General features: G+C 30.5%; 2 protein-coding genes across 2 annotated transcripts in view; both read right to left on the bottom strand.

The window, feature by feature from the left end:
* Positions 1 to 1,833: 1,833 nt before the first annotated feature.
* LOC108564737 (zinc finger protein 300-like) lies at positions 1,834 to 6,276 on the bottom strand. Its single transcript, XM_017923850.1, has 9 exons — positions 6,206 to 6,276; positions 3,781 to 4,211; positions 3,503 to 3,685; positions 3,188 to 3,443; positions 2,982 to 3,126; positions 2,705 to 2,882; positions 2,479 to 2,640; positions 2,289 to 2,372; positions 1,834 to 2,214 (listed from the first exon to the last, which is right to left on the bottom strand). Exons 1-9 carry the CDS (start codon positions 6,274 to 6,276, stop codon positions 2,012 to 2,014), a joined length of 1,713 nt encoding a protein of 570 aa, XP_017779339.1. The 3' UTR covers positions 1,834 to 2,011.
* Positions 6,277 to 6,622: 346 nt separating this feature from the next.
* LOC108564788 (ly6/PLAUR domain-containing protein 6B-like) overlaps positions 6,623 to 24,081 on the bottom strand; it is an 80,868-nt gene continuing 63,409 nt past the window's right edge. Inside the window, exons 3-4 of the mRNA XM_017923922.1 lie at positions 23,642 to 23,772; positions 6,623 to 7,315 (exon numbers count right to left, since the gene is read on the bottom strand). Of these exons, the coding sequence (XP_017779411.1) occupies positions 7,088 to 7,315; positions 23,642 to 23,772 (359 nt within the window). The 3' untranslated portion in view covers positions 6,623 to 7,087. The remainder of the gene's footprint in view (positions 7,316 to 23,641; positions 23,773 to 24,081) is intronic.

The following is a 24,081-nucleotide window of genomic DNA, read 5'->3' on the forward strand; positions in this document are numbered from 1 at the left end:
GTGATTATTTCTTGCCTATTAAAATAAATTTCTATAGTATTTCACAAGTAATAATAAACATAATACATTGTACACAAAGCTGGGTTATAGACTGCAATCTTTCCACTGTTACATCTAATTTAACTAAAGATAAATCTATTATAAGTTTAGTACTGTTATGTAGAAAATCCCAAATGAACAGTTATATGGAGGCCCTCAAAGTCAAACATTTTCCAATGAAATTTGCATAGGGGCCCAAACAAAAGGTTTCAAACTAAATATATTCATAATACGTCTTAGCCTACATTTGTACGATTATACATCATGGAATATTCTTGGCTTATTATACAAATTTGATTTTTTTTTTATATTAAATAAAAGAGTTAAAATAGACATGAGACAATATGTAATGTTTAGAACAATGTAAAGCACCGAAATTACAACTATGCATAGTTTAGATTAAAACACTGCAACATTCTATACATATAGTTGTGTTTTGAAGTAACTGAAGATGTTTTTAATCAAGTTGAGCATGCGCTGGTAGAAGAAGAAGAATTGAAGTGAATTGAATTGAAGATATGTTTCAAATTGGCAAAACATATATACAAATTATACATACATACATCATCAGGGCCTGATTAACTAGTATGGGGCCTGTGACATACATATACGTCAAAAATATATTTGTTAAGTGAGTGTTGATTGCCTATGATTTAAAGAAAGAAGTAAACGAATACAATATTGATGTAAAATCTTAAATAACTTTATTAAATTTCTGAATACAACTCTGTCTATATTTGTGTGGGTTGTTCATGTAAAATATAAATTATTTAGGATTATAACTAAAAAAAGTTCGAGACATTTGAACATGTGTCTATTTGCCTAATAATTTTAATATATTTTTGTTTAAACAAAAAGCATTTTCAACAATGGTTTTCAACACTTCAAGCACAGTTTCTATTAAATCATGATATCGTTGACATTGTAGTGAATTGAAATAAAATTCAAAATAGTTAATAATAAACACTTATCAAAAGTTGAAACGATCTCTGTTTACTAATATGGGGGTAACTGATTTATTTTATCCAGAAATATTGTTAAGGGATATAATCATCTTTTAACGTTGTGTTAAATTTGGTTTCTTATAAATCTAATACTGGTGAGGATGCTCTTCGAAGACGTTGAGGCTACTTACTTCGAGTACAGCTAACCTAGTGATCAGCAACACGCGGCTCCGGAGCCGCGTTCTGTTCTTTGAATAGATAATTACGGCTCCTTTCGTTATTAAACAAACAAATGCTTCTATCGGTCGCCCCGCAGACAAAATCTCTAAAATGACTCTTTAATCCAAGAGGCTTGCCGATACCTGAGCTAACCAATGAGTTATTTTATAAAATAAAAACTGTAGGAGACAAGCGGGAAAGTATACTTGGTTCAGTGTAGTCGGAATACATGAAGATCACAGATGTCCTGAACGGAAGTGTTTGAAGTATGTTTATATTCGTTACTAACAAAAAATAAGTCAAATAATTAATTTCTATAATTTATTTATTGCACACAATATAATTTATAATACAAAAATCATTTGAAACAAAGTAAACATAATTAATTGCATGTAAATATAATTTTATAATTGAAGAGTACATAATAAAAACTACAAAAATATTATTTAATTGAAACAAGAACATCATTTTTTAAATATAATCACTACAATTGTCACTAATGAAATAATCGATTTCTAAAATTACTATTAAGAAATTTAAAGAAAAAAAAACAAACTAATCTACATACAATCAAAGCACAAAAATGTTCAATCTTCACATTATCCTTTTTACAAAAATTAATTGCAAATTTCAAGATCCTCATCTCCTTTATCACAAATTGAGGAATTAGTCAAATTTTCACGCTCAGCTCTTGCCATTTCCTAAATAATATTTCTTATATCAGTATATTAAAATCTAGCATTACATATTTTACTAAAGACTACTAAAGATAAACGATAAACGACTTTAAAGCAATTTATCGAAATGTTTTATAAATTGTAGAAACATATTTCGCAACTATCGCATACTGCGTACAGATAACCATCTTGACCCACCTCGTATTCCTTTTTAACACCTATCGGAATTTCATCGAATTCCACAGTTTGTCCACTCGATAACACTTCGACGACCTGCACTTCATCTATGCTTTGAATCACTTTTTCAGCTGTTCTATTCATTGCATTTCCAATAGCTAAAGAGAATTTAAAGAAGTGCAATCTACGCATACGTTCTTAATATAACAAATGAATTAAGAATAAGCAATACCTGTAATGTTATTTTGCGTCTGCAGCTCAAATAACCCTTCCAATTCACCAGATCCATTTATATCCATTATGACTCCATGTTTCACTAATAAATTTAAATTGATATTATTTTTAATTGTTTGCAGGCAAGTGGTATTAATTAAGTATTTGAAGAAATCTCTAATATATTACGTTTGAAATATTTTACTTACGATCTTGTGCTATTTCATCAATATTTGAAGTGCTAATGCACGTAGACAGGCAATCGCTTTCGCGTCTTGGTCCTGGGCTTTCAATGTCCATATGGACAGTTCCATCTCGACATCTCTGTACGACACTGGCGACAACTGGAATGCGTATTTGCACTGTAGATCCTGCAAATATAAATGAAATTTGAGTTATCATTCCTGTCTGACGGATTCGGTCGATGCCACCAACCTCGTTTGTCATCTCCGGTCTTGAAAACGGCAGTATTATTACTAATATCAGGAGAGAGCGTGGGTAAAGCCTCCTGGAACATATCGTCATTATCGGCGGTGTTATTCTGATCTTCGTTCCGCTTAATAGTTATTTCCCCAAATTTCTTTAGGTCTTCGGCAGTCGCAGGCACCAACATCTGAAACGTATAATTTATAAGTGAAAAAAATAAACGAATGACTAATTTATGATTAATAGTTTTACTAAATTAAAATTCTCAAGATAAAATCAAACTAACCTGATTGACGCCTGCGGGTAAAATTCGCACGAGCACTGGAATCCCATTTAGTGGACGTAATAACGCGAAGGGAACTTGATTTGTAGCGACCGCATGTTTCATAGCAGCAGTATTTATCGGCGATACCAATACTCCATTGGAGTACCTAAAATTGCACAGGGTTAAAATAATACGATAGTGAAATGTGCAGAAGGGAAATTATTTACTTCACGCTCGGAATGTTGTTCGATGTGCTCGATACCACCGGATCACCATGCTCATATTGTTCATGATTCCTCAATGATATGCGTTTATCAAACTCTTTGCCGCAGCTTTGACAGGAGTATTTGGGTTTATCCGCGCGTTGATGTGCTTTGAATTTGTGGCACATCAAGTTAGACATTTGGTTAAAGCCCTTCTGACACACGTCGCATTTGTACGGACGCTCATTGGTATGGGTAAAAATATGATTCCTCAAATTTCCTGCAACAAATAGCATAATTAGAATTGCAAATAATTTAAAAAAATAATATAACTGTTACCTTTCTGATGGAAAGCTTTGTTGCATAGGTGACAGCAGTGAGGCTTTAATCCTGTGTGCGTTTTTCTGTGAGATATTAAAGTCGATACTCGATTAAAGGTCTTCTGGCACACTTCACAGATGTACGGACGTAGTTTGGAATGGATGGCTCTGTGTTGGGACAGGGTGGACATTTGGCGAAAGGCTATAAGGATGGTTTTCGGAATTTAGGAAGTTTCTTATATCGAGTTGGTTTAGACGTTTTGGGGAAATATCTAGATTTCTACCAATTATTATTACCTTTGCCACATTGCTTACATTGGAATTTTCGCTCGTCCGTGTGGGTGGGAAGATGGCGCATCAGAATGTACTGGTGTCCGAATTCCTTGTGGCATATACCGCACTCCCAGACCTTCACGTTCTTTCCGTTTTCGTCGGACTTATACTTTACAAGATGCGAGTTCATCATAGGTTCTGATTTGGGCACGACGTTGCCCAGCAGTCCGCTCAGATCGAGGCCCATCTTCGCGCTGCTTGCCTCGTTGTCAGAAACGGTTTGCATCAGCAGCTGTATCTGCTCATCCGAGAACGGGATGGTGTAGTTTGAACCTTCAGGGATACTCATAGTGTTGTCCATAGTTTCGACAACCTCAAAATTGGATATTCCATGAGCAAATTGATCCGAAGACAAATAAAATATATCCTCTTCCTTCACGGGCGCTGAAATAATACTAAAAAAAAACGGGTTAATCATAAATAATTCACATATAAAGACTGCAATAATCCAAAATTAAATTACTCGCTTAACGAGTTTAATCCGTTCCATATTTTCCGGATTTTTACTCGTATAGTGAAACATATTAAAAAATACACATAATATATGTACAAGTTTTAAGAATGATGTAGAAGGCGCGCAAGCCGAAACTTCTCTTCTCATCGTCACTCGTTATGCGAAACGTCGCTCGTTAAGCGAGTCATTTTTCTTACAATTAATTTTGCTCGTTAAGCAAAATGTTCGTTAAGCGAGGTTCCACTGTATTATTAAAAAATAAATTTAACATTGATTAAAAAAAAATTGTACCTATAAGAAATAAGTTGTATTAATTCCGACAGAAATTAGATTTGATTATTGTAGATTTTCATATTATGGGTAATTATGTTTTATAACTTCTTTTTTTTTTAAATATGGAAATTATGAAAACAATTTGTAAAATGTTCAATCTTAGATGGCGTGGCGTGGAAGTATCCAATTGGATAACAAAAGAAAGGTGAAATGCGCATGCTCGAATGTTTTCACAACGCACTATTTGGCACTATTCTTCCACGTAATTTCAGCCATATTGAACAACTACACAATTATAGGATTATATCCGCCATTATGCTTTTTTCTTTTAGAAAAGCATTTTTTTCATTTTAATGCCCAAAAAAATATTGGTATTTTTGAAGAACTAACCTAATTCTTCATAATTAAAATAATGATGGATTAGAAATATGCAAGCCAAAAAGTTGTAGTAGTTGTAGAACGGGGAAGCAAAGCTTAAAAGATGTGGGATTTGTGAAAAACATGTTTTTTCGTGAAATGAAAAGTATTCCGCAAAAAAGCATGTATAAATCAAAATGGAGAACAATGAAAAATATCACCTGCAATCCGCTGGAACCATTTGAGGGTTATTCGGGTTGTTATTATTCATGACTAGGTTCTGGGAGCTCGCCGCAAGATGCACACTATTCAAAGACAAAAGAAACTATGAAACGTTAACACAGTGCCGGTAAAATAGTTATATACGTGTATCTCCTATTGGTCTAACCCCCACCACTCAATTAAAAACAAAATCTGCACAACGATTCGAACATGTTAAATGATTATTCGATTCGGAATTTAATCGTTCTGTCAACGCGAATTCAATATATTCCGATTAGAGTTTTATTTCAACTGGATTTTGTATAATTAAGCAAATAAAGGTTATCGTATGCTGCGTTGCCAAAGCTAAACCGTGGCGCCATCTACGATTACATTTTGTACTATGATCCACGTCAAAATAATACCAGTAATTTAATCGTTAAAAATGTTCGTTAATTAATACTGACTATTCGAATATAGCAAAAAATTTCAAAGTGCTTAATTTTCGATAAGACTGGTGACTCAAATGAAATGAACTTTATAATTGAGTTGCCAAAATTATTAATACCAAACACGACTTAGTACTAACATTTGTGAAGTTAAACATTAGATATTTTCGGCAAGTAATTATTGAATGATTGGACTAGTGTTATATAAGTATAGGCGTGCCGTGCCCTTAAATCCTTTATGGACGAGCCGCTTCTGTCCTCAACTATTATCAATTTTATACGAATACTATGATATACAGATGAATATTTGTTAGTATTCACAAAGCTTGGTCAGATTTGAAAACTTTGTTTAGAAATTGTCTATTTGCTTGATAATTAATATGGCTCAGTATATGTGTGTGTGGCACTGAAATTTGTTGCAGTTCTGTCAGAGTGAAAATAAAAATGAGATAATTAATTCCACTTGGACCGTGCGAAATATATCATTCCTGTGTTACGCACACAGCAGGAATACATCATGCGCGGTTCGCGGTGCAAACATTTCACGAATAAAAAGAAAACTATCAGCTCGAATGACGTTTCGGAATAGTTTTTTTTTATGCATACGACTATAACACATATATATCATTTTGCGGGCGAATTAAAATGAACTCACGTTTTCTCCTCATTGCTCTGCTGCAGCTGCTGGAAATCTATATCTGTCACTATGAACTGATGGCCGGACATTTTTCCTTCCCTGCAATTTTCCCGTGGAAAGAAAATTTTAGCAGTATAATAACGTGTCGTCTGACAAAGAGAGTTGTCGCTGCTTCATGTCGGATCGCGGGTGGCGCAGGTCTCCGGCCCCAAAGAACCCCCATCCCGTGCACGATCCACCCGCTGACAATCTCTGAAAACTGCGTTTTTTGTTTCGTTGTTTACTTTTTTTTGTTCCGCAGGGCGGATTTCATTGTTTTTGTTTTTTATTTGCTCCTGAAATTCTAGTACTCCAGAAAATAACTTCTTCATCATAAAAGTAAAGAGACGATGAAAATGAAAGAGAAAAAAAAATGCACGTTATAATGAAGTTCCGTTTATTACCATCAATTATAAGTGTTATATAATTCGATACATGTATCCGACAGAGTCGTGAGCGTTATAAATTAGGTTTAACAGAAACATGTTCGCTACCGTCGAACACAATTGCAATCTAGGTAAATAGATGAAACCATTCAAACTTAACAAATAACAATGTGATGAAGGAAGAAAACCTGTAGATATATCAACCTTATAATATATTACATCTTACTTTCGTAATGCCAAGCAATCGGATATATATATTTATTATGTATGTATTTATATGTATATGTGTTATGTATTTGTTTGTATATATATATAATGTACTTATTTCATATCGAAGCTCTTCTTACTGATACAATTATATTTTTTTTTCTTTTGGCACAGAGCAAAAAACGTATAATCCGTGGGATATTTAAGTTACGATAATAAAGTACAGAAAATATATAGTTCATTTGATTCGATCTATCACTGGATTTATTCAGTTGAGAGCCATCGCGACGAAGATTAACATGGCGCAGTAGTAGTGTGATATTCGGTGGCCGCTGCTGACGCCCTTCAACGTCGTGGTCAAAGCCTTCTCGCGCTCCTTGAAGAGGTTCTTCGCGAGCATACGCATCTTCGTGATCTTATCGTCGAAGAGTGCTGTTGAAGAGTTTGTCGGGACGTTCACGTTGCAGTAGTTTTGGTCGCAACAGGAAACGCACATCTGAAAAAAACAAATTACAAGTTAATAACGTTTGTATCAATATATTAAACACAAGCTTTATGTTTGATTAATAGTTATTGGCAGATTGAGGAAAATATAACTAACAAAGTTTGTTTTGTATCTGTTTGTATCTATAAGGCTTACGATAATTTTACTATGGTACTATTATAGTTTTACTATGGTTGTAATTTTATTATACTATGGTTTTCTTAAGGTTTTACTACGATTCGATATAATTTTACTATGCATTTACTCACAGCCGCAGGAAGGGGGTGGTCGGAGGAGTCGACGACCCCAGGCGCATCAATCGTGGAGGCGACAACGGCGCAAGTATTAGGTAATAGTACAGTTTTCTTGAGAAGATGGGGGAGCAAATGAAATATTTGACTTCTTTGATCTTGAGGCGTTGGCGTAAACTATATATTTAACCCTAGGCGCAAAATGTCCTTGCTGCTATCTTGCATTTACTATGGTTTTATAAGTATATTTGTTGTACACATTTATGTGTAATTTATTTATTTGACGTAATAAAAATATCTTATAATAGTATAAGATAATAATTATCTTATGTTTTGGTTTATTATAGTCCATTATGTCCACTATATAAACCAGGGTTTCCCAAACTTTTCCTGAAACGGAAATCCTCAAATTTTCACGGAACACCTTGTATATTTTATAGATTGGATTAAAACACATAATCAATAAAAATTAAAAAAAAGAAGAAACATTATTTATTTGCTAATTATTTCATTCCATTTTTTCACGGAACAAAGCGGAACATAGTTTGGGAAACCCTGATATAGTCAATGCTTTAGTGTGGACCATCATTACCAGCAAGAGCCGCACCAAAACTTTTTGGTATAATAATTTTTAAAAAATCTCAATCATAATATAAAATATATATAATATTTGTGTTTTGTTGTGGCTCGTGAGTTACAGCATGGCCACCCCTGTTATATGATTTACTATATTTCACTATGGATACATAGTGGTACAAAATACAAATATAATAATTATAAGATAATAATTATCTTATGCTTTGGTTTATTATAGTCCATTATGTTCACTATATAAACCAGGGTTTCCTAAACTTTTCCTGAAACGAAACACTTCGGAAATCCTGAAATTTTGATGGAACACCCTGTATATATTATACAGTGGATAAAAGCACCTAAACAATAAAATTAAAATAAAGAGAAGAGACATTATTTATTTACTAATTATTTCATTCCATGTTTTAAAGGAACAATGCGGAACATAGTTTGGAAAACTCTGATATAATCAATGCTTTAGTGTGGACCATTATGTAGTTATGTTACAGTGGTGGCCAGACTTTTTGCAGCAAGAGCCGCACCTAAACTTTTTGGTATAATAATTTTTAAAAAATCTCAATCATATTTTATATTTAATATTTGTGCTCTTGAAGAGCCGCATGCGGCTCGCGAGTCACAGTATGGCCACCCCTGTTATATAATTTACTATATTTCACTATGGATGCATAGTGGTACAAAATACAAATATTTTTTTTTGCATTTAGTTTTTTAAATGCTCAAGAAGATTGTTGTATATTTATACAAAATATATGTTGTCTGCGCCTACTTTAAAACAATTATCAAATTTGATAGACATATTGAATGTTAACTTCAAAAAATCCAATGAATATAAGAACATTAATTAGTTTTAAATATAGAATCAGTTAATTAACAAAATAATATCTAAAATAGTTGGAACAATGATATAAAATCTACATATCTAGGATAACCGGTATAATATATTTAGTCCATTACAAATTCTAAATGTGTTTGCTATACAAACTAATGGAATTTTGCAATTTGAATGTGGTCAGTTTGCATAAATTATGTATAACGCACATAATACATTTGACCAACAGGTGGAATCTAGCAAATCTAATACGTGGTTCCTTCTTGAATCACAACTGAATTTGCATCCAAATAAACCAGATTCATGAGTGAAATACAATACATATTACAATTACCACTATTACATATACAGTAGAGTACAACAATACCTCACCTTATGGTTTTGATTAGAGTGAGTTCACGCTTTAAATAATTTGAATTGAGAAAAAATAATTAGTATACAAAATTATCTTTTATGATTGGTCCTTTTTTTTCTATACAGTCAAGTCTCCATTTATGCTGTTTATTTTTATTCGGTTCCAAAGTCTTCGATTAGTCCGGTTTTCAAAAAACTATATTAATTGCTCTAGATTATAAAGTTAATACTAATTATAATTCCATGTAAGTTTAAATTTTTGAATCAATCTAAAAAGAAAGTCAATATATTGATTGTAAATTGTTGTTTGGATAAAGATCAATTCACGCACAACGGAATCTCGATGCTCTCGCATTGATCCCTTTGCCAAAAAGCAAAGCTACACAATCTACGTTTACTGCAAAGCTATAATTGCGGACCTTACACCACATTTGGGCTATTTGAATTGCTCCAATACTATAACACCTGACTTACAGCCAATAGGATTAACAAACATTACCAGATATAATAAGAGAAAACTTATTACAAATGATTGATTGAAGAGTAATCCGAGATTTCTCAATGCTTTTAGTATAAAACAATAATTTTATCTAATTTCTACACAAAACTATACATTCTAATAAAATATTACAATATATTTTTAAATTATCTAATGATATTGGAATTGATCATTTCAATAATATGCAGAAGTTTGAAACAAAAGTACAAAACTTCAAATTGTCATAGTGCGGCTTCGATCAGTCCGGATTCACTAGACTTTAGTGACTAGAGTATGGTTTAAAAATTTCAAAAGGAACTAACTTTTAATTGAGTAAAACAAATATAAATTATAAAAATTAAAATACAAAATTATTATGATAGTTTTTTTTTCCTTACAGTATTTTTAATTTGTTTTTATACGGTTTTAAAGTTCTCGTTTAGTCCGCTTTCAAAGAGTTTCGGTGAAACTGGACAATTCTGAGGTATAATTAAAAATGAAATCATTACGAACAACACAAATAAAGCAAATTATTTAAATCAAAATATGCATATGTAAATAATGCAATAATAAATGCATGCAAGAATAATAAAATTTTAATAATAGTTGAAAATATTTGAATATTCGGTCACTTGCATATTATTATTGCAAATAAATATTGTTCATTCAAATGGAGAGAATTTGAATATTTCCTATAATAAAACAACTGAGTTTATAGTATTCAGTTCGTTATTTTATATGCAGTAAATTACTGAAATAAATATTTGTAAATACTATAAGTAAAATATTGCAATTTTTGTAATAAATATATTTAGTTTTGTTGTAAATTTTGATTAATGATATTAATTTTATAGAATAAATTTTGTTAATAATTATCCATTAAATACAGAATGCTTTTAGATTTTTAAATATAATCATCTTATGAAGTTTCACTCGTTTCAAAATTTTACAAGGTGAAACAATTTTCTCCATATAGACTAATGTAATATACGATAATGCGTTCCATTTTGCGAGTCATTTTTCGTACAATTTATTTTGATCGTTAAGTCAAATGCTCGTTAAGCAAGGTTCCACTGTACATTCACACCTCGATTAACGAATAAAAACTTCATTTTTAGAAGTAAACATATTATGACCAGAATGAGGACGAGGTTTCTTCTGAAAGATAATAAATAATTTTATAAACCTATCACTGAAAAATCATGATCTTCTGCTTTCAATAAACTTCTAACATCTTCATCATGAATACTTTCTAATAAAATTGTATAATTTTATTTTTAAATTAATATAAAATTGCGAAATTTGTTACATCCAAGCAGAAGTAACGTTAATCGAGGTATGATTGTATTTGTTTTGTATTCCAAATTTAATTGATATAAGATAAATATATTTAATTAAAATTGGTGTTCGAAGACAATAACGATTTAATTTAATTTTACACGAAATTCCATTATAAAGTTTTAGATGCATATTAACTATCTAGGGGCAGTTTAAAATTGTATGTATGCACACCTTTCTAAATACCTCGCGTGCAGTATGAAAGGCTTTGTAACTTCGTGCCACTAGTTCTGAATGTGTCGCCTGTAGCTCTATTTTGTACGTCCGTAATTAGTTTTAAAACTTTCAAATTGCAATTCTGTGCGTAAATTAGTTTGTACGGTAAACACATATACACATCATAAGAGAAAAAGTAATATAATTTTTCTCTTATGATGAAAACATTTTATTTTTGAGTATTTTAAATTGAAATTTTATTGTACATAATGTTGTAAAGTAATATCTCGTATAGTGCGGCTCTCAAAATTTCAAAACAAACCAAATTTTTAAATGTGTAAAATAAAAATTCAATTCTAAAAAACACTACATAAAATTATGTTTTTCTACACAGTTTCAAACAGTGCGGGACATTGACGGAAAAAAATGCGCGTACTATGCGAGGTATTCTTGCATATCGTTATTATTTTTGTAAAATCTTCTACTTATTTGTTTCAGTTTGTACCTAGAACCAGTTCGATGAAAATAAAGAGGAAAGAAGAAGGTGACTAAGTAAATGTTACATAATATCACAAAAAGAAATATGTGATATTTCTCAAACTTTCAACAAATAAATTACTATTATAGAAATGATAATTACAATTATCTTATTTATGAATTTCAGCAAATTTCGATCGAATTTCAACATTGATGTTGAATTCTTGTATACGGAAATTTGTAAATGCAAATAGTTTTTTAATTAAGATTATCATTATGAATTTCAGGAAATTTCAGTCGAATTCCAAGATTTTTTGCAGGATTTTTTTTTAAACACAGAAACTTTTTTCATTAACATTATCTTTGTAATTCACCACATTTCATGATTGATACACGCACTTTTCTAAATGTAGATATGCTTTTAATTAAGATAATCTGGTCCTAAATGGGCCAATAATTATTGTTAAATAAATGATCTTGATGAATTTCTGTAATTTTAGTTGAATTCCAAGATTAATGTGGAATGCTTGTATACGCAGAATTCTGAAAAGTAGATACTCTTGGTGATGAACACATTTATGTCGTAATATGTATGCAGATGCGTGTGGGGTAACTACAGTGTTAATCGAATCTGTCAACGTAAGGGTCCATAAATAACGTCAGGCATCCTTACGAGGTGTTCACTGCGGCCTAATTAAATAAAATACAGGCTCACGGTCTTACGCTCTGAATTATTTAGGGAGGAAATTGCTTATGCATTATTATTGGAAGGAGTTGCAATAACGAACGAAGACGCCTGTAAGAAGAATTCCTGACCCAAATTCGCAAAGAAAAAGCTATTGTCCTGGGGAGGAAGAGGAGCAGAGATTGCGAAAAGTAAATGACGTTCAGAGCGAGATAAAAGGAAACATTTTCGCATTGTCGCATGCAGCGAAACACGAAGTAAATCCGGGAATTGAAGATTGTGAAAATATAAATAAACAAATCATGTACGCAGAATTAGTTTTAAGTTTGGGTGGGTGTGAATTATACTCGCATGAAGACAAGATAAAATGTTCGGTGATAAATTTTGTTTTAACGATGGGATGCAGCAGCTTAAACTATGGTATGAATCTGGCTCTAACTAGTTCTATTCTATCTGGAGGATCTTAATCTAATGGATTAGTTTTTTTTTGGGACCGGCATATAGGAGCTAAGTTCACAAAGTCCTTACAGGCGACTTCGGCGAGGATTTATAGCAACACGTTAGGGAATTCATAAGGATTTTTTTTAAATCTTAATATTTTTCTAAATTAATATACATATTTTTCTTTACACAAACAACTTAATAATACAGCAGTACATCTTAGGCTTCGATTAGTTCGAATTCTCTATAGTCCGGTTTGAAAAATTAAATTAAATTATTAATTGAACAAAATACAAACAAATTAGTATACTAGTATATAAAATATTAGTATACTAGATTAGTACGGTTTCAAATAAACCGGGATATTGACGGATTTTGTATTACCCGGACTAAGTGAGGTAATCTTTATAGTTGTACTATTACATTATTACTATTTACACATAGTTATTTATTGAATTCTACCATTCTTTTACCAACTTATTAAATGCAAGAAGAATTATCTAACTATATGAGTTGACCGTTATTTTTTAATTTGTTCTTCAAAAAAATATCTTTATGTAAGAGTCATTGTGAAGGGTTCCCTGAAGCTGTGTCTTTCAACCTCTGCAGCAAGACTGAAAAGTGGGTTGTTTTAATTTTTTAATGTGACGTCTAGTCTCTTTTTGTACCTTTTATGATTTGTATGCATTTATTTCCTCGATTAGTACGGTTTCAAATAGACCGGTATATTAACGGAATCGATTACCTGGACTAAGTGAGGTATTCTTTATAGTTATACTATTACATCATTACAGTTTACACATAGTTATGTATTGAATTCTACCATTCTTTTACCAACGTATTAAATGCAAGAAGAATTATCTAACTATATGAGTTGACCTTTATTTTTAATTTGTTCTTCAAAAAAATATCGTTATGTAAGAGTCATTGTGAAGGGTTCCCTGAAGCTGTGTCTTTCAAGCTCTGCAGCAAGATGTGACGTCTAGTGACATTTATTTCCTCGATTAGTACGGTTCCAAATAGACTATATGTGTTGAAATTTGTTTTTTGAATTTGTGTTTTTCAACCTATGCAGCAAGATTCAAAATTTTTGATGTGACGTCAAATGACAGCTGTCACCTTATGTCAAAGTAAGGAACTGGTGAAATACACTTAGCAATTATTTCGCTTTATAACTACAGATAAATAAAAGAGGTTGAGAAACGTTGCTCGATAGAACTCTTTCATTATATGCCTTAATTATTTCATCACTGATTCAATTCATAACTTTGTATATTGTTCAATTACTCAATTTACATTTTTTTTTATAGTAATTATATAGTGGATAGATGTTTGAAACATGGAATATGCAAGCGGCAAGGCACTTCCGTAACGTCGCATAAGCTTGGAAGCCGATATTACGTAAATCAATATTTAATATAGCTACCTACCCCAGCCAAATCATTTTCCACTGCATAATTCCACTTAATCAAAGTATTACCCTCCAGTTTCCGTAAATTTGGTAAAATAATCGTACAATTAAACTCATTAAATTTTTAATTATATTTAATAACAATTCAACATAGTTATAATAACATGACAAATATTTTTGAAATACGTTTATTAATTTAAAAAGATTTGGTCCAAATAAAAGTGCGGATATTTCGACAACATTGTTTTTATTGAAACTATGCACAATATTTTACAGCAGTCTCGGAAATATTCGTATGCAAATATTCGTAATATATAATTGAATCAACATCGTTCGTATGCATTCATATTGTAGATAACTAGAAATTCGCAGAAATCAAAGAGAAAAATTCTTTTATAGCTGATTTTTTTTTCTCTTTTTGTCGAGAATACCATTATTTTTACTATAATTGGTCTACTTTTATGATTCTTTTTAACTTTATATTTACAGCACAATAACAAGAAAAATAATTGGATGCATTATTTTTTTAGAATTTATTTTGTTTCTCAATTAAAATTTTGTTTCTTTTAAAGAAGTCATAACGCTTTAAAAAAAGTTCATTGACACTTTTGTGTTTAGTGAATCCAATTGTGTACCATTCTTCAGCAGCACTACGACTAAGGGGGAAAAGCGGAGCAGGCGGTCAAAAGAAATGTGTTGTTTATGGACCCAATATAGTATCGAATGTAATGCTTCTGTTCTGGTAATATGGACGTAGAGGATGAGACACGCTCTGGTATGCCAATTGTCGAAAATGTTGATAAAATCATGGAAATCGTCGAGTCGGACTGGTATTCCATTGCCCAGGAACTGAAGATTACCCAGAAACTATTTGCAAGAAGAAGTTCGATGTATGGGACAAAACGCTCAGAACTTTTTAATTCACCCAATATATAAAGTTTTGGAGTCACAACACAAGTAAAAAATAGTCAGTTTATGTATTTTATATCCAATTATTTTTGAAACAAACTTGAAACAAAAAAATGGATATTTGGATTATTTTAAAGTAATTAAATTTAGTTTAATTATCATTCCAACGTGAAAATCTATATTTTCTACATGTAATTTAAAAATATATACATGTAATAATGTTGTTACATTGAAACGAATAAAAATAAAATTAAGTCAAAAATAATTTATTACTGATGATTGATTATTCTCTAGAAATTACTGACATTATAATTTCAGAAAAAATTAAATTGTATGTGTATTGTATATATATACATGAAAGCCTTGTATAATCTAGATTTAATCACCATTGTCCGGTTTTAGTAACATAATATTACCTGCCACATATTAGATGCTTGTGGTTTTGTATTAACCGTACTACACTATCAGCATACGACACATGTGGCTCAATATACAATGGGATGGAGTAACTACTACTGAAATCATTTTCAACATTGTTTATTTCACATATAGGCACAGCACAACCCTATACTTTGTCTTTTCAATCGGAGGCAGATAATGTAAATTATCATAACCAGAAATGAAAAAAAATATATATAAAACTAACAATGAAATACAATACAGTTGATATTAATAATTAAGTTGATAAAGAAATAAGATAATCATTCAGTGTCAATTAAAATTATTTCAACAAATATTTGAGTTGATTGCAAGTCATTAAATAAATTAACAGATTCACAGAGAATAAACCGGAAATAATATAAAAACTAACGAGAAAAAGTTTTTGGAATTAGAGAAGAATACGACGAAATTAAATTATATAGACTTCATTTCTAGAAAAGTTCGGGTTTAATCTATATTTTTATATCGTGTTTTTTTTAAAAAGGGCATAGATCACCCATACAAGTACTATACGATGTTTTACTTTTTTTCAGAAATGATATAAGTTGTGGTGTCCAACTAGTATTTACAATTTGTAGTTATTACATTTATTTATTTCATGTATGATAAATTTAGTACCCTAACTTACGAACTAGTTCGGTTTCAAAGGGTTGTTCGTAAGTCGAATTTGTTCGTTAAAATTTCGAAATATACTTATCTTACCACACTTTTTCATAGTTTTTACTTTTATATATATTAAATTCCATATTACTGACTGTATAGATTTGAAAAAATAGATTAGACATCACAATTATTTAATAAAAAACGACAAAAGAAACAAATGCAGCAAAACAGATAATACAAATTCCAAAAATATTATATTTTCTCCTTGTAACAAGTTAGAGCTTTTAGAATTTTGTTCGTAAGTTCGGGAGTTCGTAAGTCGGGGGATACCTGTATTAGTACAATTTTAAAAATATTATTTTTCATTCTATTCTACATAGCATATTTATACAATTGAATTATTATTTCAATTAATTAATGGATTAATATTACATTTATTAATTTTCAACTTAATTTTTTTAATTTAAAAGAATAAATTTAACTGTAAAAAAGTACTTAAAATTTAGCAGTTTTTGCATCATAAAATTAATAGTAAAATTAAAAACCATTAAGATTTTGGTTCCAATATATTTTGTAAATAAATATAGTAAATAAACATAATGTCTATGGAATATTGATTATAAATGTAATAAAACGTACAATTTCATCTTCTAAGGGTAGAAAAATCTAGTTTTGTTTTGTGATACTCAATTTTTTTATTAAGATTATATAAATACGTTTTATTTGTTTACAACAGTTATACAGTTTCAATAAAAAATTTCTTCCAATTAAATCTTTACATAAATCTTCAATAAGTATTTTTTTCTGTGATTCCAAAAAGTCGTTTTTTTTTATACATCCGCGTTTTTTTTATAAATATATACTATCCCCATGTATTTACACTTTCTTTCAACATGGCTTCCCCTATTTCCTAACTGACCCCGTTTCGTATGATCATTCAAGTCCGTACAAAAAAAACTGTATAAAGCTTGCCTCTAGGTTGAACGAGTTCCTGAACTACTAAACATGTGGGAGTTGGCAGATGGTCGACATTGTACCTCCTCTTCTCTTTCTCTCTGACCAGGCTTCCTTTTACTACACTTTCAGATTAACTTAATTGAAATAGCAAATATTTAACTGCAGTCATTATAATTAAATTTTATAAATATTCCGCATACAATTTTCCTACCACAAAAATGCGCGATATTTTAACTTTTTCATGTTTTTTTTTCATATATTTTTTTGTGCCTATTTTGGTTCCTGAAACCGGGTTGCATTAATGTGCGAGTAACGTTCTCTTTATTATGGCAGTAGATCAGTTGCATGGAACTCTGTATCAGGAATACAAAACAGGACGCTCGTATCTTTGTTTTATTATTAGAGATTCGCAAATCCTACCGTTGTGTTTTGCTTTTCTCCTTTTACGTCGGAGCCTTCCCCTGCATTAAGTGTATTAAAACCGAACCTGACCGGAATTCCTTTCGCGCTCCTGAATTATGCCACCTCATCCATGCGCGAATTAAATAAATGTAGAGAAATTTAAATGACTTTTATTTACATTTGTTTTTTCAGTTTAAAAATATCGTGTGATTCGTATTGCAAATATTTCAGTACAAGTAAACAAGTTTTTTGGGCAAAACGGTTTAAACTAATTAACTATATTATATGAGCTCCGCGCAAAAGAGCAATTAAACGCTCTTTTGACATTTAAGTTAAAAGCAAGGAACACCGGAGTTGCGTTTAATGAGCTATTATAAATGCACAAAGAAAGGCGAACAAAAATTAAGTGGTTATTATTTATTCAAAAACCTATGCAAATACATGAGTGAGAAATACTCATTGTATTTTCCTTAGTGCGATTAACATTAAAGCAATGGATATTTTCAAAGAAAAGTAAATGAAAATTAATTTCCATTAAACAATGAATTCTACTTGGGTCTAGTAAAATTTTCGCAAAATGACAGCTGTCAGCATGTGTCAAAGTAAAATACTCATGACAATACGACTACTATCAAATGTTGGTTGAGAAACGCTGTTCTAATCTTTATTCATAGGTAATTTCAAAGAGAAAAGAAAGGTTTTTATTAGCTTATGTAGGACAACTAATAGCCGAATGGTTAAGTCGCCCTACCCACGATTTTGCCGGTTCGCCGCCGGTTCGAATCCTGATCAAGTCAGGCCCTTTGTGAGCCCAACTCAGTGCTTGCAGCAATAGGGCTATCGTTCATCATAGATGGACAGTCAAATGAATGAGGTTCAGCAAATGGACCTTCACCCTTCAGCCAAGTCAATGGACAATGACAGTGTTAAGCAGCAGATTCACAGTCAAACGAATTACTGGAATTGCAGAGCATCAATATATACTGAAGTTAACCTACAAGACGACAAAATCAAATCATCATAATGGTAACTATGAAAAGATAGTCCAGCGGGAAAGATTATCCATTTAATGTCAACAGCGATCTTAAATTTACTCAATGTTCACATTGATGAACAGATTGTGAATAATATTAACGACATAAAAAAAAAGCTTATGTCATTTTTATTTTCATACAAAATTGGAACTCTATAAATTTCAACAATACATCGCATAGTGCGGATTTGATTCACTATAGTACGGTTTCAAAATTTCAAAACAATCAACATTTCAATTAATTAAATAAAAATAAATTCTAAAAAATGCGGTTTTGTTGTCATCGTAACCGTTTATTCGCACTATGATACTTCTCATAGTGTTATATAGTTTTTTTTAATATATCTTGAATTTAATGATAAAATTTTCAAATATTTATGAGAATATATTTCTATTAGGACAGAAAGATCTTTGGTCAATAGCCCTTTGAAATTTTAGTGTTCTAATAAATATTATTATTTCCGTTATTTGATTGCTAAATTATACCTATTAAACCTAAAATTTTATTTGTAATTTTATAACAATAAAAGATATTCAATTAAAAAATATTATAAAATAAATTTCGACTTACGAACTCGCGGACTTACAAACAAAATTCTAAAAGCTCTAACTTGTTACAATAATAATTTCTTTAATAAAATATAATATTTTTGGAAGATGTACTATGTGTTTTGTTGCATTTGTTTCTTTTGTCGTTTTTTATGAAATAATTATGATGTTTACATTGAAAAGTATTTGTAAATAAGTATTTTGTTTATTGTAATTTATTTTTTCAAATATATGGAGTCAGTAATACAGAAATTAACATATATAAAAGCAAAAACCATGATAAAGTCTGGTAAGATAAGTTTTTGAAATTTTTAAAATTCCCCCGACTTTCGAACAAATTCGACTTACGAACAAAACTTTGGAACGGAAGTAGTTTGTAAGTCGGGTATACCTCTACAAATAAAACAGTTTGTAGGAGTTATATAATATTGAACTAAACCATTATATTATAGAAAATACGATTACGACTATATCGCATTACAAATTAAGCCATGTGGTTGTAAATATTGAATGGCTTCATTAATAAATTATATACTGTATCCAAATGGAATCAATAATCATATTGTTAGTGCCCTCTGCAAACACTGTCCTAGTTTTGCTAATAATTAAATAGGATTGGCAAAAGATACAATCCGAATAATTATGAAATTATTTGTAATAGATTGTTAATAAAATAGATGCAATACAATAAATACATATTTAATTAAATTTAAATTTAAAAATATATGGTCTTACGACCATTTTATTAAATAACATAGATATTTTAGAGATAACAAAAAACAGGACAATTGTTAATATTTATTAATAAATAATAACATTCAGAATGGTCAACAAATCGAAAAAAATTGACAATCTGTATAATTAAAGTAACTGGTTTCCTAAGATGGACCACATTACTAATTTCTTAATTATATAATTCAAGCAAAAGTAGTTTTTGGTCTACGAACTTACCCTAACAAACAGTGTGAACCCAAGTATTTCATATATTATATAATATTTAATACTATATGACAAGTGTAATTGTTAATGTACAAATATTTCATTCATTCAAACTTTTCTGCTTTATTTTTACTTTACCCAGACATGCAGGAATGCGTTTTATACTACGGGTAATTGGTTCTGTCAATATTTAAACCCGTAAGTACTACGGATGGGCCAGAGTGACCCACCTGATACTTCTAGATATTCTAGTATTCTCTAGTGGTATTTTCAGTATGGTACAGTATAATTGTTGTATAAATTAATAATTTGTTCTATTTTTTTTAATATTTAATAAACGGGTCATTTTGACCCATATGTGGTTTTATTTATATGTCCGTAGTAGTTACGGTTTAAAACCGCACTAATTGAGGATAGTAAAAATTTTACTGATATATAATTTAATTTGTTTTGTAATTTTGAAACTGTGTTATAGTGAATCCGCACTATTCGAAGCTGAATTATGCAATGTATTACTGTAATATTTATTTGTACAATATTCTAGATCTATTGAAATAATTTTGGTTTAATATTTCTATAAAATGGTAATGCTAATTAATTTCCAAGAGAAAACTAATTTGATTGATATATGTTTAAAGGTAGATATTTGATAAATAACAGATTAATACTATTAATCAATTTATATATAAATGCAACAATTTTGAAATATACTAATTTGATAAAAATGTAATTATTGAACAATTGTTAATAAATAAATAAAGTATAGTATAGTATTAAACAATTTGGAAAACAATATAAAAAAGTATAATAAAATAGGATTAGGCAAGTTTGAGAAGAGAAACAAAAAAGTGTTTCAGAACTTTACGTAATGGGATATCTTCGGTGTAATTTATGCGGTATACCATTATTTTACTTTCATATTATTTCGAACATTAAGATAATAATAAAAAGGAAAATCTATGAAAATGCAGATGGTGGAAAAAAAAATTGCGAATTTTAATCAAGGAAAATAAAGCAAGTAGTTTATAATGGATTTTCCAAGTACATAACTTCGCCGCGCGCATATAAAAGTTATTAGAAACTTTTAAACGAATATTCGGTGACTTAGGGCTCGAAACCCGACAATGTTTTCAGCGGAAAATGTTTGGATGCTCAAATACAGTCATATCTCGGTTAACGTTACTTCTGATAACGAAGCTTCGATGTAACAAAGTCCGTAATTTTGTATATGAACATGACCAGAAGTTGTAGTAGAATCAGTGAAACTAAGTTAGTCAGATGGTTGTAATCTATAGGTTACGTAAATATCGATCAAGAGAATGTTAGACATTTATTGAATGTAGAAGTGAAAGTTTAGAAAAACCTGGTGAGAAACGAAAACGAAAATAAAAAATATAGACGAAATGAATAGCATTTCTTTACGAAGCAATAGTTTGTAATCCTCTGAAAACAAAGTTTCGCTTAACGAAGTTATTTCATGAAACTCATCCTAATCATTAATAGAGGTTTTATTTATTGTATACAGAAAGTAATGATTTTTCAGTGAAAGTTTTCAAAAACCTGGTGAGAAATAAAAACAAACAATTAAGACGTTATTGATAGTTCTTCTTTATGAAGCAAAAGCATTTTCCCCTTTGAAAACGAAGTTTCGCTTAACGAAGTTATTTCATGAAACTCATCCTAATCATTAATAGAGGTTTTATTTATTGTATACAGAAGGTAATGATTTTTCAGTGAAAGTTTTAGAAAAACCTGATGAGAAACGAAAACAATAAATGAAGACGAAATTAAATGTCTTTCTTTACGAAGCAATACTATTATTTCCTCTGAAAACAAAGTTTTGCTTAACGAAGTTATTACATGGAACACATCCTATTAGTTAATAGACGTTTTATTTATTGAATGCAGTAGGTAATGGTTTTTCAGTGAAAGTTTTGGAAAAACCTGGTGAGAAACGAAAACAAAAAATGAAAACGAAATTAACAGTCTTTCTTTACGAAGCAATAGTTTTTATTCCTCTGAAAACAAAGTTTCGCTTAACGAAGTTATTACATTGAACTCATCCTATTCGTTAATAGAGGTTTGTATATATATACGTTGTTTAAGGTATTAACGATGCTATTTTTTTTTGCAACGAAAATCCCCGTTCGTCGAATTCTAAAGGTTCCAATGCGGAAATTGCGAATTTCATTTAAATCTCCTGCAAAAATAGTCGTAATAAACGTGAACGGAACTGGATCGATCCGATCGTTGAATCGTCGGCAGTTTTATAAAGGCCTTCAGTAATGAAATTATTTATGTTGTCGCGCTTCAAACGAAATTTTTATTTACTAAACTTTTCTATAGGGACGTGTACACGTGAGCTGCATTGAATCGAGTGTGATCGTAAAAGGGCTTATTTATTTGTGTAATCCTTGCATCCATTCAATTTAACGAGAAAACAGATATTTTCATCTATACTTATATATATTTGCTATAATTGAAAAATAAATATTACTTCAAATTTGAAAAGTTTGAGAATAAATTACAGTGACTTTTCAACTTACGACTATTTGTACTAATGACAAAAAATTATAAAAATAAGATATAAAAGTAATAATTTTTCTATTGAAATGTTAAACCGTTTTCCAAGATATTTTTATAATGAATAAAATGTGAATAAAATATGCAGTTCAAAATTTATTCATAAATATAATATCTGTGCATTTTTCAGGAAAACAGAAAGAAATGCACAAATATATATGCAAATTGTTTAATTTTACATTTAATTTTAGAAAGCACTTAACGTCCAGCTGCTGGAATTGCAGAATTCGTTCCCTAGTTGCCAATTATGAGATGCTGACAAACCCTCAAATATTACCTATTCCATGAAAGTTTACAAATAGAGGAGATTCCTGCGATAATACTGTTGAAATTAACGTATTTCAAATGCAAATATGACACATGTTATAATATTCTATATAATTATTTTTGTAATTATGTAATCAAACATGAAGAAATATATCATAATTATCAAATTAACTACATAGTTTAAAGTATATGGCGGATATATACGCCACTCGTCCGCAAATATAAATTTTATAGTTTCAGGTTTCCTATGTATTTCCATGAAGTTGCTAGTAGTTAATGATCATGTAAAATCAACTGGATGCTCTAATTATAGCAATAACTATTAATGCTAAAGATTATTTTCACGGCTTAAGCTTAAAATTAATTATACCTCGTTGTTGTTGGGGATGCGAGGAATAATATGTATTTGATGGATACGAACTTACGGATAAGCCATTATCCATCATGCGAGGGAATAACAGAGGAATCGAAGTATCGGATGCACGATGACAATGCGCGAAGATGGAAAAGTTGCAGTAAAACGAACGCGAGATGGATTTAATAATATGTTGATGGAAAAATGTAACATGCACTGAACAAATATTATTCAGATTATTTTACTTCATGGAAAGGTATTTGAAAAAAAAAAAAAAGAAACTCACCAATTGTGTATCAATTTCGACGCATCCCACTTTGTTCTGCTGGCATTCGGCTTCCGTTGTGCATTTCTTGTTAACCAGAACGCTCGTCCCGCGTGAATCCATGATGTGCAATGTATGACAGAATGTTTCACCTGTCGAAGAAGAAGCAGAAAAAAACATTTTTTTCTTTTTTCGTGTAATAGATTGATATGAAATGGTTCGGAAAGAGAAACGTATACATGTTTAATTGCTCGAAAAATACGTGTGCTGACAAGCACAGAGGAGAGGAAAAAGATGGAAAAAGGAAGGTAAAATGCTGAATGATTGATGATCGAGATTTGCGATTGACGCTGGAAAATAAGTTTTGTTGGACGGTTTTTACTAGGCGAGCCTCGAATGCCATTCGAGGCTAATTAAGACAGTTTTGCCCAATCTAATTACGAGCCAGATGAAAAATCGAT

This window comes from Nicrophorus vespilloides, unplaced genomic scaffold, assembly GCF_001412225.1.
Source record: "Nicrophorus vespilloides isolate i.1.1-1 unplaced genomic scaffold, Nicve_v1.0, whole genome shotgun sequence".
NCBI lineage: Eukaryota > Metazoa > Arthropoda > Insecta > Coleoptera > Silphidae > Nicrophorus > Nicrophorus vespilloides.